The sequence below is a fragment of the Protopterus annectens genome, chromosome 6.part1 (assembly GCF_019279795.1).
Source record: "Protopterus annectens isolate FY-2018-M chromosome 6.part1, PAN1.0, whole genome shotgun sequence".
NCBI lineage: Eukaryota > Metazoa > Chordata > Ceratodontiformes > Protopteridae > Protopterus > Protopterus annectens.
Genome location: NC_056738.1, coordinates 578282272 through 578296929, shown reverse-complemented (window position 1 = coordinate 578296929; position 14658 = coordinate 578282272). Strand labels below are relative to the sequence as shown.

The 14658-nt window shown below is 36.1% G+C and overlaps 1 protein-coding gene across 3 annotated transcripts in view; it reads right to left on the bottom strand.

Moving 5' to 3' along the window:
- ADAM23 (ADAM metallopeptidase domain 23) overlaps window positions 1–14658 on the bottom strand; it is a 1167569-nt gene that overhangs the window by 664355 nt on the left and 488556 nt on the right. For all 3 annotated transcript variants that reach the window (XM_044076026.1, XM_044076027.1, XM_044076028.1), the window contains exon 5: window positions 9576–9658. In XM_044076026.1, coding sequence (XP_043931961.1) covers window positions 9576–9658 — 83 coding nt within the window. The remainder of the gene's footprint in view (window positions 1–9575; window positions 9659–14658) is intronic.

The window sequence follows — 14658 nt, the reverse complement described above, 5'->3', positions numbered from 1 at the left end:
TAGCTACATACTTTTCCTCCTTTAGTAATAAATCGAATAATAAGAAACTAACTGGTTACTAGCTCCTTGCTAATCATCTGTATCCAACATGGCATGTAGTTTTGACACATTCCTTGCCACTTAAAAATCCATGTTTTAACACTTATGTGGATCTTCACTTTTGACAAGGATGTGTAAAATTCATATTTCTAAAACCCTGTCGGAGAATAAGGTTAACTCCAATACATTATATGCATTGCTGTTTATTAAAACACTGTACTGAAAAGTTATGAATATAAACTGAATCCTATGTGTTTAATAAGATGAAGTGTAGAAGGATCACCAAAGGTTTTTTAGGATAAGCAAAAAATGATGATGAACAACTATAAAATGATAAAGACTAAAGGGTTCGGTACCCATAGAAAGCAGTAGTTGACGTGCTGGGTTTTGTATGCTTCTTGATAACATTCTTTAATAAGTAACAATAAATGTGGCTTGTTTGCTTGGTGATAAAATGACATAAATTGACTGCATGATAACTGATAAACCAAGTAAAGGAGGTACCAATTTCAGCCCACTCTACATATGAGCTGCTGGGGTTAATTCAGTAATACATGTACCTATCTACCCTCATTCCCTTAAATACAATAAAATGCTTCACCAGAAATTACAGAATTACTTCTCATTGTTAATGTTACCTACATGTTGCTGCTTATGCGTGAGATTCTATCTGAATGTCAAATGGTACAAACCTGAAATGTCTATTGATAACTGCAGTATGAACACTGTTAAGTTGATTTTAATGTCTGATACCCATAGTGGGTCTTTTTAAACCATGACCTGGCCAGCAGTAATTTTTTCTCATGGAAATTATCACTCTGGTTTAACTGTGAACATGGAAACTGCCCAATAATTACACTGTGACAAATTTATTCTTGTATGCAGTCTCCTAACTTTGAAAGAAGACTGTCAACTGCTGTGCCTCCCAAACAGTGAAGTTTATACAATTGTAACCCAAACATGTCTAACCCAAACATGTCTAATGCGACCTTGAAACATTTCAGACTAGCTACTGTCTTAGCCTTAAATGTAACTGATTCCAGGATTTTGGTGCTCAAAAAATTGAAGATTTTCCTTTATCATGAACAAACTTAAACAATCTGGCTTTAATTAAGAGACTGATTTCCTGTCACAGCAAAGTGACCCACTAAACTAATACCTATAAAAGCAGCCAAAAAGTCATCCTTCAGACACTTGTATTACATTATCAGGTCATCATTCTCTAGCCTACAGTATACAGAGTGTTAAAACAAGCTTACAAGCCATTGCAGGTAAGGAATCAAGGATACATTTTTGAGTTTTCTTAGTGAAGTACCTTTGAATTTTCTCAGGTCTTTTGATCCAAGTAGCAGTGAATATACAAAATGTAGTGTAGTATTCCACATAGGGCTGAATCAGCATTTAAGCATTTCAATCATCCCTGAAAGCTGTCCAGATGAGTCAGAAGCATTTCCTAGTGACACAGCTGTCACTACCCACAAATAAGAATGTATCTATCAAGACATTCAAGTCTTTAGCAAGTTTATCTGAGCTAATAGATTATCAATGGTGTATAAGTATTCAGGGTTCCTGCAATTCAAGTGTACTTAATGGTAATACATTTTGTATACAATTTTATTATACATACTTTTATTAAATATGTAGCGAATCTAAGGCTTGCTGAAAAAACTTTGTAATTACTGAAGAAAACATACGTTCATGCCTGATTCAGCATTATCTTCACACTTACTTCTCCATGTTTTCTTATTTATCAGAATTGTTGAAATAAAATATATTAAACAAAGATGGTCCTATTACTGAACCTTTTGTGGTCCACTTGTTAACCAGTCCTGAACTAAACTGATACATTTTCAGATTGTATTGGCAATTACTAAGCTATCCACTTAACCAGCTGACCATGTAACTTTCACTCAAGTGACAACAAATTTTGAATAAATGTTATGTCAGGGACCGAGTTGAATATCTCAGCAGGGTCAAGGTGGATAACATCAACAAATAAACTAAAAAGGAGTATATGTGAGGCCACCACCAGGGACACAGTAAAATAATATATAAAAACTGTTTAATAAATGGTTAAGCGCTTTCGTTTCATCAAATATAAAAAACTTCATAGAAAAGAATTGCAGTCTCTTACAAATCAACCCCACTATTCCCCCAATAGTAGGTGAAGATCCATGTTTTGTTTACAACAATTCTAGAAATTTAAAAAGTATATTTGAAAAGGAATCTACAACACATTTTAACAGGGATGGTAAAACAAAAAGGACTAGAAAGTGTGGTCATTGTAATTACTGATTTAAGAAAAGGATATAAGAACACATTTACAAGCACTAATAGTACCCTGTTTAAACATACAAAACATGTGCAGGCTTTGAAAAATTTTTGTTTGGTATTATAGATAAAGTTAATCTACCCCGTAGGGAAGGTGACTGGGAAACATTGTTGTAGTGCAGAGGACTTTACTGGCAACTCAGAGTGAATGTCACTACAGCCCCAGGAATAAAGCCAGTCTTCATGTGCGTCTTGAAGACGTATGTTAAATAACAAATTAAAGGGGCCATCACCTTAGATAATAGAAACCACTTAATCCATCTGTCCCTAAAGCTGTGCCACATGTATTATTACTGTTGGAATTCTGTAACTCTTCCTCAGTGACCGCAGTGCAGGTATGCTTATAGATAAACTCCATCATGATGGCAGACACTGTTTTGTCTTTACCATGAATGTAGATGTTAAACACAAATTGTTTTATTGTCAGTAGTATAATTTCCATTGAAATGAAACTTAATGTTATGTGAGATGTTCCTAAGAAAGTCTAAGGTGCCTTTAAAAATACATTTTTTTGTCTGTGAACAATACTACCTTATGTCCATACACTCTCCAGGCTTTTCTTACACTTTTCCTTATAACTTTGGACCTTTTGTAACTTTCCTTGCTCTGCATGGTAGGAAATCAACTCAAGATTTCCAGTGATGTTTTTTTCTGTTGCATAATCTGTTCAGCTTCCTGTTACATCATGGTGGTTCATGTCTTTAGGTGAACATAAACATAGGTGTCACTACAGACTTATTAATGCTCTCATTAAATTTCAGATACCTTTATTATGACTTAACATTTTTACATCTATGGATGTTAAGAAATTGTTCATTAAAAAGCCAAGGGATGCTAGATTTTTTATTTTGCCAAAAGTACATAAGGATTTGAAAAATCCACCAGGACGTCCGATTGTTTCAGGAAGACATGCTTTTTTACATAATGTTGGCTTGTTTTTGCACTCGGTATTGGAGGTATATCTTTCAAGGATACCCTCACATGTTAAAAATACTAAGGAAGTATATGATTCCTTTAAGGAAGTCATTTGGGGGAACAATTTCTACTGGGTGAGCATGGATGTTAAGTCTTTGTATACAAGTATTAGTATTAAATGGGGCCTGGAAGCAGTGGGTAAACTGCTGGTTGAGGGTCCAAGAACTTCTTACATCATTAACCTTTTAGAATTTTGTCTTACTCATAATTACTTTGAGTTTGATAAAAAAAAATTTTTTTGCAAAAAGAAGGTACGGCAATGGGTGCCTGCTTTGCTCCCTCTTATGCCATTATTTTTATGGGATATTTTGAAAATCTGTTTGTTTATTCAAAAGATTTTTTTCAAAACAGAGTGGTTAAATATAAGAGATTTATAGATGACCTCTTGTTTTTGTGTAAAGGAGATCCCAGAGAATTTGAAGATTTTGTGTCTGGCCTTAAGATGAACCCATGTGGTTTAGATTTTACTTTTATTATAGGTGGCAATAATATTCAGTATTTGGATATAGAATTTTATGTGGGGTTGAAGATTCAATATAAGCCTTTTCACAAATCCACAGCAGTTAATAATTTTCTACATGCATCTAGTATGCATAGTGTCCACCTTATTGATTCTTTACCTTTCGGGGAATTCAAACGTATTGCATGTAATACTTCTGAGAGGAATAATATTATGTTGGAATTTGATAGAGTGTATCAGAAGCTTTGTGCTAGGGGTTATTCTGATGAAAGTGTAAATTTTGCTAGATTAAAGGTGGAAAGAGAATTGGGCTTAAGGCATAATGAATTCAGTTCTTGGAATAGGAAACATAAAAACAATGGAGGAAACAAGAGGGGTAAGGATGAAAAGGCAATGGATGATAGGGACCAAATATTTTTTGTTTCCAGATTTTCAGGATTTTCCCATATTTTTAGAAGTACAGTATTGGCATTGTGGCCTATCATCATGAATGATGATGGCTTAAAGGATATTATTCCAAGGAAATTGACATTTTCTTTTGGGAGGTTTCAAAATTTAAAAGAATTAGTAAGAAGTAAGAAAAATAGGGTTAAGGTAGCAAATGCAGGTGCCCATGCTTGTGGAAGATGTAAGGTATGTAATAAGTTCAGGAACCTAGATGGGACTAGAATTAATGTTTTTTTATATAATGCCAGGGATTATTTTGATTGCAATTCTTTTGGGGTTGTTTATATTATCGGGTGTAACTGTCCAGTACCAAAATGTTATGTAGGACAGACAAAACGTAAGGTTAAAACAAGAATTTTAGAACATCTGGGGGATGTTAGAAATTCAAGATTAGATAGCCCGGTAGCTAGTCACTTCCATAAAGAACATGGGGGTGCAGTTAAGGATTTAAGTTTTAGTGTTGTAGCTAAACCTTATGGGTCAATGGAGTCCGACAATAATTTTCTAAAAAGATTATTACATTTGGAGTCTAGATATATTATTAATTTTAATACTCTTTTTCCAAATGGAATGAGTTTGGAAATTTGAATGTTAAAAATGAAAAATGAATCAAGTTGGAATGTGTATGAATTATTTATTTATTCATTTATTTATATGTTATTTATTAGAAAAAATACTCTATTGATTGATTAATTATATAATTATCTAATTTTTGTAAGTGGTATATAAAGACTTGTATTTCAAATTGTAAGTTATTCCATTGAAGGCGAAGGCCGAGGTACCAGAATTGTAATAAAACTCAAAATCTTTCTACAAGTTTGGCTGTTACTTTCATTGCTGAATTTTGGAACTGTGTGGTACAATTTATTTTTGGAGGTGTTGGAGTTGTTTTTATGGTCAATTAAGATTTAGGCATACATATACTAATAAAAAATAAAAAAAAATATTAACACTACTTCATTTACATATATTATACATTATCTATGTGTTTTCTTTCTTTATAAATAATTCTCATTTATAGCCCAGCATTACATAAATTGGTAAATTCCTGCCTTCCCTTAAACCTCACTCCTTCTCCACCTGAATATTATTTTGCATGCACTGTTCCCAAATTAAAATTTATTTCTATGTAATTTTTGTTTTCCTTTTCTAAAAATCACATTTCCAGTTGTTTTACCTCTTTGCAATATTTAATACTTCAAATACAGTTGGTTTAGATTTTGATTTATATTTTCTAGGAACTGTTTTTGACAGCCAAAAGAATTAAACTTAATAAGGCCTTATTATGTCTAGACAATTTGGATCATGTCATCCAGCTCAAAAGAATAATTTCCTTAGAAACAGCCATTTGTTCCCCAACAGTTCTGGCAGAGTATAACGTAGAAAATTTTTAAAATCTACCAGCTCATTAAACTCCCAAAAAACAAGTTTCTACCCCCAAACATCCTAAACCTCCTGGCCTGTCGCATACTTTGGACTATACATATGTTCTCTCGCTGCACCCCTTGTAAATTATTTTTCCATTCTGTCTTCCCAATCTTTTCTAACCTTCTCTGATTCTTATAGTTATGAAATATTTTATATGCCCTACTAACTATCCCTTTTTCAACAGCTTCTTCCATTATGGATTTGACTAACAACTCTACCAGCACAGTTCTTTCATTTAGTATCCCCTATTTCTTTCTCTTTGCCTGTAGTCTGATATCAATCCCTGGTAGGGAAGACAGTTTCTAATCTGCAGTCCAAACTTCTTCTTGGCTTCATCCCACTGTGTTATCTTTCCCTCTCTAGTTATTTGCTCTCAATATCTTGGTTCCTTTGCCAGTTTTCTCCCGTAAATTCCAGCCCCCTCTTGCTTATTTTCTGTACTCCTACTTGTAGTCATCCCTATTGGCAAAATCTCCGTTCTCAATTTCCATGTTGGCTTAGTTCTTAGGATACTTTTTGATACTTTATGAATATAATGCTAAAAGGTGTTCCAACATTCCTTGACAGCATTCCAGTCCAAATATTGAATATAATACTAAAAGGTGTTCCAACATTCCTTGACAGCATTCCAGTCCAAATATTGAATATAATACTAAAAGGTGTTCCAACATTCCTTGACAGCATTCCAGTCCAAATATTGAATATAATACTAAAAGGTGTTCCAACATTCCTTGACAGCATTCCAGTCCAAATATTCCAATTCTAAAACTATAGAATAATCTGTACTTCCGGCACATCTCACTGAATTCTAACTAGGTAAGGAACTAACTTGACAAGCATATCTTGTTGGTAATTCGTCACACTGAAAAAATCAAATGTGTTTCTTACCCCCTGCAAAGTTCATGCAAGCTCAAGCCATCAACCCATCCCAAAACTGGAATATACCAACTAAACAACTGCATGGATGTGAAGAAATGTAAAATAGTTGAAAACAAAATAATCACTGTCACTGCTCACTTACTATCTGCACTGACAATGAGTTAAACATTGGTGAGCTGAACCTGACTAGATAGAAATTTGTCCAATTTGCACTCAGTGAGGTACAGAGGAAGCCATTTCATGCCTTATAAAGTTTCTTGTAAGCTATTACTTGATTTTGTACCAGCAAATCACTTATAATAACTGATGCTATGCTACGATCAGCTACACAATCCAGGTCAAACCAAATAATCACTGGCCTTTAAAATGTTCATGAACCATACTGCATCTAGAATATGTTTGCCTCTTCTAGTGGGAGTTTTCATAATTGTTTTAATAATCAATAGCAACTGAATGATTCAAGATTACTTGTGGCATGAAGTTGGATATTAAGATCATTCTGCAGCATTCACAAGGGCTGTCACCTGCAGTTATAGCATTTTTCCCCAAAACAGTTCATAAAGTGTAACAAATAAAGAACTACATATGGATTTGCTTACATTACTAAGTGTTCAGTGATCCTCAGTAGCACTGTCAGATCTTATCAGAAACTACGTGGTGAGCCAGCGCAACCGTTTTAGAGTACCACAGTAAATAATGGGAAATCAGCTGTAACAGCCACACATCTGTCACAATCAAACATTCATAAGCATATACAAGTCAGCTCTGTGTCACAGAGGGAAGGAGCCTTGTCTGTGACAATTATGATTGGGGTTCAATTACTGGACTCTCCATTGGAGAAGCCAGCAACAGGAGGTAAAGGAATATGAAGGGGCTGAACCTATTCACCTCTTTCAAGAGGAAGAGGATAAGGGTTGCATGCTGGTAAGGAGGTAGCTGCCATGTTCTTGACGCATGCCGGAGAAAACCATAAACTGCTCACAGAATCAGAATGGGAGAGCCGAGGAAGTGATGTGCCACCATGGAGGTGAAGCACCCCCCCACCCCCCCCCAGTGGAAAAAACAGGAAATTCTATTCAGCTCACTGTTGTCTGTCACACAAAAAGCCTTGCAGTCAATGGCTTAAGATCTGTTTGCACCGCATGATCAGAAGTTCTGACTGTGTTTCAAAGACAAAAGGGAGCTTTGACAGTCTGCTTATTATCTGTGGTACAACACTTACAAATAGTGAATTACTACACAGAGTAAAACAGCAACGCTATATTACATCCCCCTAAGTACGTAACAGCAACGTTAACTGCCAAATAAGGAAGCTGGAAAGTACTATCTTTCTTCAAATGCCTTTCAGTTACACAAGGGGAAATAATAATAGTAATAATGTTCCACATCACAGAGCAGATACCTACTCATTATTACACTTCCTGCTATATTCTTGGCAAGTCTGTCCTTCTTATACTTCGGTATCAACATACAAAGTAGACAGGGGAACGCTTCCAAGTTTAAGAATTAGTTTTCATTTTGTAGTTTTCACAGTTTTGTTAACCACCCAAAACAAACCAGTGCTTTGAGTGACTAAGAAGAACTCGACTCAATCAACAAAAATTGTGCAAGGGTCAACTGCTTCCCAGGGAAGTTACAGTGATTTGTTTATATCAGTAGTACATTGCAACATTTAGGGAGATAAGTGCCCTGATGCGCTTGTAATACAGTCATCCCTTTTTTATTTGAGAATTTTAATAACAGTCTGCAATTTTTTTTTTTTTTTTTATTAAACCACATCCCAAATAGATGCAGTGTATCCCTACGTGACATCAACATAGGAATAAAGTGAGATGCAGCCATAGGCTTTAATGGGTGCACCTCTGCACATGTGTAGTGATGTATCCATTAAAATTTATGAACACTCCTTAACGCTTTCCATAATATGACATCCCTAGGGTTGAAGTTTACTTGTTATCCTTGATGGCACAATCTTGGGGAAAGCATCACTTTTCAAACCTTATTGGAAGAAAAGGAGCAGCCAAAATCATTCACCAAGAGGGTGAAAATGCTATTTCACATTTCCTGCATCACATATTGTGGTGGCAAGTTTATGAACAAATCACTTTAATTTAAGTGACTAGCACATCTGAACTTAATGAAGGTACAAATATTCCCATTTCTTTATGAAATAAGACATGGCTGAAACAATTGCTGTCTTTTTTTTAATCAGGTAAGTGATTTCCATGCCTATCTTGTGCAGACTTAAAAAGGCAATAACACTAATTTTTAAGACATTATGCATTTTCTGAGAGACTTTCAGTCTTGGAAACAGCTTCAGCTACCTCCTTTTAAATACATTGCTGAGATGATAGTACAACAAAATGGCTTGATTTTCAGTAGGCTGTGATTTTAATATGTATGAGGAACTCCATTGCTCAAGGTATCATCTGCAGTCATGGATGTAACAAAACTGCTGTGGGCATGTGTTTATGACTATGCCTGTCTGCAATTATAAATGAGACAGGGACTGTGTGAGTGTGTGTGTGTGTGTGTGTGTGTGTGTGTGTGTGTGTGTGTGTGTGTGTGTGTGTGTGTGTGTGTGTGTGTGTGTGTGTGTATGTGTGTGTGCGTGTGTGTGTGTGTGTGTGTGTGTGTGTGTGTGTGTGTGTGTGTGTGTGTGTGTGTGTGTGTGTCGGGGGGGGGTCTAAAAAAGAAAGCTGCTGACAAAACAAAAGCGAGTCTGGAAGCCTCAGTGAATGGGATTTGAAAACGCTTGAGCATGACACATGAGACGGAGGTTGTCTAGAATAAGGCTACACAAAGATGAAAAAATTAACAAAAAGTAAGAATAAAACTAATATAATATATTAAAAGTGTGGGCAATGTAACACACTGGATTGATGTGCTACTGATATATCACAGAATACAGTCAGTGAAAGTTCAAGAGACAGCCTTTGGTGTAAAAGGTAATTTTGTAAACAAGCCCATTAGCTACTTGCTATATGTACATATTGTAGGTCTTCCACAAACTTACTGAAGACCATCACAGGTTGAAAGTGCTGCTTTTGATCCGTTGTTCCTTCTGATCTCTCCATGGTAATAACAGTGTTCTCCACCCTAAAAACAGACAAAAAAAAAAACAAAAAATAAAGAGAGAAAATTAGTCATAGAGAAGATACCTAAATGTCTATTAAAACTTTTGCCAAATATTGTTAGCATAAAATGCACATTAGATGTATATCTGTGGCTCAACACACTGGGTGAGGGGAGCAATGAGTTAACCTGGGGTTACAGACAAAGGATGCATCCATTTTCATAGTACTGTTTGAATCTCTACACATGTAAGGCGATACCTCCTTTCTCGAACCATAAGTGTATATTACCTTCACTTTTTGAGCACTACTAATTTTATATCTACACACTAGGAAAAGCCTGCCAATGGAAAAGTTGCTTCCAGAATTTAACAGAGCCTTAAACTGTATTTCTTCTAAAATATAGTAGATTTTATGGAGTTAATTGTAACAGAGACTCAGAGATGACTCAGTTATCCTAGCTGTACTTCTACAGGTTTTTATAGGTACAGCTTCATTTAAAGGGTGCATTCCAGTTTTCATACTCCTACTGATAGTACCTTCTTCATTAGTAGCTGTACAGAATTTAGAAATGTGCCCCCCCCCAAATTTACAGAAAAGTAACACATTACTTACTGCTTTTTGTTGCATAGAAGGGGCATTTCTTACTGCAGTGTTAGCCTTAGAAGCAGGCATTTCATTTTTAATCATTGCGTCATTAAGGAATAAATATCCTACTAAAGTTATTATCTGAGTTCTTGGAATCACTTTGCATTTTTTTTCTAGGCAAAGTGATTTTAACTTGACGGCAGCTAACATTTCTAACATTTTTGATTTGCTCTACTATCGGGTTCAAGCTAGAACTTTAAAATATGTTGCAAACCATGCATCTCTGCCTTTACCAGTTCATTTACATTAAAAGTCCAGTCATAAAAAAACTTAGTGCTTATATCTCACTTATTATGCCACCCCTAACAGTTTTTTTTCTTAAATTTTTCATAATCCATGCATCCAGTCTCATCTATGTACATTTTCAGTGCCTTTCCTGTCAGAAGAGAGAACAAGATTTTTGCTCAGTCAGCTCAGCTCTAATTCTCTGTGATGGCATTGTACTCAAATGTCACTATATAAGATTCTAGGTCATCCTGTATTGTGCATGGTAGCCATGTTGGCTTGCATAATCAGCTGTTGTTACAGCTGCAGCAGCCTTTGGCCAGTCTTCACCTGTGACTCCACAAGTCTGCCTAATAATAACTCCATGAATGAAGACCCCACTCATAACTGTGTTCTCAGTGTTAAGCCAAATACATTCAAGGTGGAGAAAGGACTCGACCAAGGATGTACAGTATCACCCCTTCTGTTTGAGAGTTTCACAGGATACCAAATTACAGCCAAGATCTGCAGAGCATCCAATTTGGGGTGGTGGGGGCCTAAGATTGGTATATCTGTTGTTTCTGATGAGGGTCTTGTATCAGTATCAAGTGACTGTGATCTCCAATGTGCAATTTGCTGCTGAGCATGTAGCAAGGTGCATGAGAAGCAGCCCCTTCACATTATACGTCATAGTTTTGTCGTGAAAACCAGAGGATGGCTGTCTGCAGGTGAAGGGGAGCAGCTGCGTCTCATGGAGAAGTTTAAGTATTTTCAATCCTTGCTCATACTTGAAGTTAGAGTGGAAAAGTAGACTGCGCATTGGAGGAGTGCAATTATACTGAAGTATGTTAGTGAGCAAGTACTTCTTTATAAGACAAGCTGTCAGTTTGCGACTTACTCTAGGGTCTCCAACACCACCTTAGGATGATGAGGTTGCATACTGAGGACTCCTAATTGATGAGAGCTACTGATGAGTTGAAGGCTGACTCTCTGATGAGGGGGTATTCAGAAAAAGAGATAGATGAATGTGTTCTTCACCTACTTCAAGAGAGAGGGACCAGAGGTAAACCCTATTTTTCAGAACATTGTTCTGAAGATAGGAGAGAGTATGATCAGACTAGTGAGAGACAAGTGAGGGTCCCTATGACTTTTTCGGGCAATGTGAATGTTTTTTGTGACATCGCTAAAATGAATTGGAGTATCTTGAGGGTGTCTAATGAACTGAGGGGTACTGTTAATGATAGACTACTGTTCTCGTTTAAGAATAATATGTCAATTAAAGGACAATTATGCTATAGAACAGGGGTAGAGAAATCAATAGGAACCTCACAAAGACAAGGGATGTATGGGATGTATCCTTGCAGGAATTGTAGCACATGTAGGTATATTCATACAGGTTCTAATTTCCCACATTTATAGTCAGGGCTGACCATAGAATGTAAGTTTTATGCAGACTGTGTCTCAAGAAATGTTATATATTACAGTTTTTGTCTAACATGTAGTGCGTTCTATATAGGCAAAACTAATCAATCCCTAACAGAACATATTTTAGAACACATGAGAGATATTAGGAATGGCAAGGACAGTAATGCGTTGGCACGACATGTCAAGATAAGCGGGCATCAGCATGAGTTTAAATTTTTTGTTTTAGAAATTATAAGGGATAGTATCGGGGGGGCATTAGGAATAGAATGAAACTGGCACAGCAGAGGTGGATTTTTTATTTTAATGCAGTGAGGTCTACAAGCATTAATGATGCTGTTTCACTGAAACCTTTGTTATGCGCACGCATACTCCCCCATTGATTTTTGATGTGTAATACTTGCTGCTATTTTCAAGTGATTACAAACCTGTTTTATATGTATGTCACAAAGGAAGCGGAGTACAGCAGAAGTAAGAACAAAACTCCAAATTTAATTCCAAGAATGTGCACTTATAACATACGGATGAGCGCTTTCACCATTACAGCTTCTTCAGATCCTTGTATAAAAGTCACAGTAGACCTCCCCTTATATAAGCAGCTCAATTAATCAATTAAAACAATTTAAACAATTAAAAGCAATGCTGGAGAATTTAAAGAACTCTCCCATATATAAACATGTTAATGTAAAGTAAGACAAAAATATATAAAACTTGCATAGTGACCTAAAAACATGTAAATAAACATTCTGATAAGTTAATATTGATAAAATACATAATCAAGAACATATACAAATAAATGATAGTTCATTTTATGTGCCTGCGTTGTCTCAGCTTAGGTTTTATAGAAGCTCTATCATTCAACCCATGCCCCCTATCAGCTTTCAAACGAATGATCCAGTCAGTCTCCTTAGATTCAGTAAGATTCATAGTATTACCACCCTCTTATTCACAACAATTATCTCTAGGACCCGGAACAAGAAAGTATGATCATTGTCATTGGTGGTTATATGTTTTGCTAAGGCATTGTGTAAAGTGCCCTTTCTCATGTGGTAAATATGCTCTCTCATTCTATCCCTTAACCGCGGTTAGTTTTACCAACATAGAAACTCGGGCATGCCTGACAAGTAGCTAAATACACCACATTAGGTGTCATACAATCTGCATCTGCCTTGATGGAGAAAATGGTGTGTAAATCCGGTGTATAAACACCTCACTGCTATCAATAAATGAACAGAAGTTGCAGTGACCACAGGGTTTAGTGTGACCAGTGTTCTTCATAATCCTATCATGTCTGGGGTGACAAAGCAATCGCTTTAGGTTGCTCTTATTCGAAATAGGAAACTTGGTGTCTCCCCACAATGCGTTTCAAGTCATCATCAACCAGGAGAATATCCCAATGTTTGCTAATAATTTCCTTTAACTGATATTGATCAGAAGTATACAGAGTAGAAAATTTAATAGATCTATTTAACATATGATCTCCAACGGTTTGATCTTGGACCCTGGGTCCAAAGTATGGTGCACCTGAAGTGGTGCATGACATGTATGCTTCCTCCATGTATGGTATAATCTCATTATCCTTGTATCCCCGGGTCAGTAATCTATTTCTCAGATTGTCTAATTCTGAGATAAATCCCTGTTCAGTGGGGTTCAATCTCAAGGCTCTAATGGCCTGTCCTTTCATTATATTCTTAAAAACAAATTGTGGGTGCATACTAGACCTTAATAACAAGGAATTGCAGTAACATGCCTTGTGATAGACCCCTGTATTTATCATATCATCTGTTAATCTCTCAATATATAGGTCTAAAAAATCAATTCTATGTGTGGAATAGTTCATGGTAAAAGTAAGGAATGTAGTTAAATCATTCATAATGGATAGCATTGATTCCAGCTGTTCTGATGTTCCATTCCAAAGAACAAAAAGGTCATCAACAAACCTTCTGTAGAACACCACATGTTCACAGAAAAGTGCATTCTTAAATAAAACATGTTCCTCCCAATATGCAAGGAACATGTTGGCGTAGCTATTTGCACATGGAGTGCCCATAGCTACGCCATCACGCTGTTTATAGATCTGGTCTTGGAACATGAATAAGTTATTCTCCAAGACCAGTTCTAAAAAATGAACTATGAGGTCTATCAATACTGCAGTGTAAGTACTGTGTGCTTTCAGATAATTTAACACATAGTCAAGTCCTATATCATTAGGTATTACAGTAAATAGGGATTGAATGTCAAAAGTCACAAAAGTACAACTAGAGATTCTATCATGGTGTCCAATACATTCATACAGATCAATCAAAAATTGCTTGGAATCCTTCAAGACTGTAACATTGTCATTCAATACACATCTCAGATGTTTCTCCACAAAAACTGAAAGGTGTTCAGTTACCCAACCACGCCAGAAACTATGGGTCTCATGGGTGGGTTCTTCATATTTTTGTGTACCTTGGGGAGACCTTGTATAATCGGTATAGTGGGTGTATAAATCATAAGGTATCCATATAGCTCCTTATTTATTAAATTACTTCTAAGAATATCATAAAGCGTGTCATGAATATATCTGACAACAGAGTGAACCTGTTCCATGGAAGTAGGTTCATAGAACCTGTCCTGTAACATGGAGGACATAGCCTCCATATAAAATGACATATCCAATACTACAACTTTCCCACCTTTATCAGCTGGTCTAATTATAATGGTAGGATCATTCTGCAATTTCCTCAGACACTGACGTTCCCGAAAGCT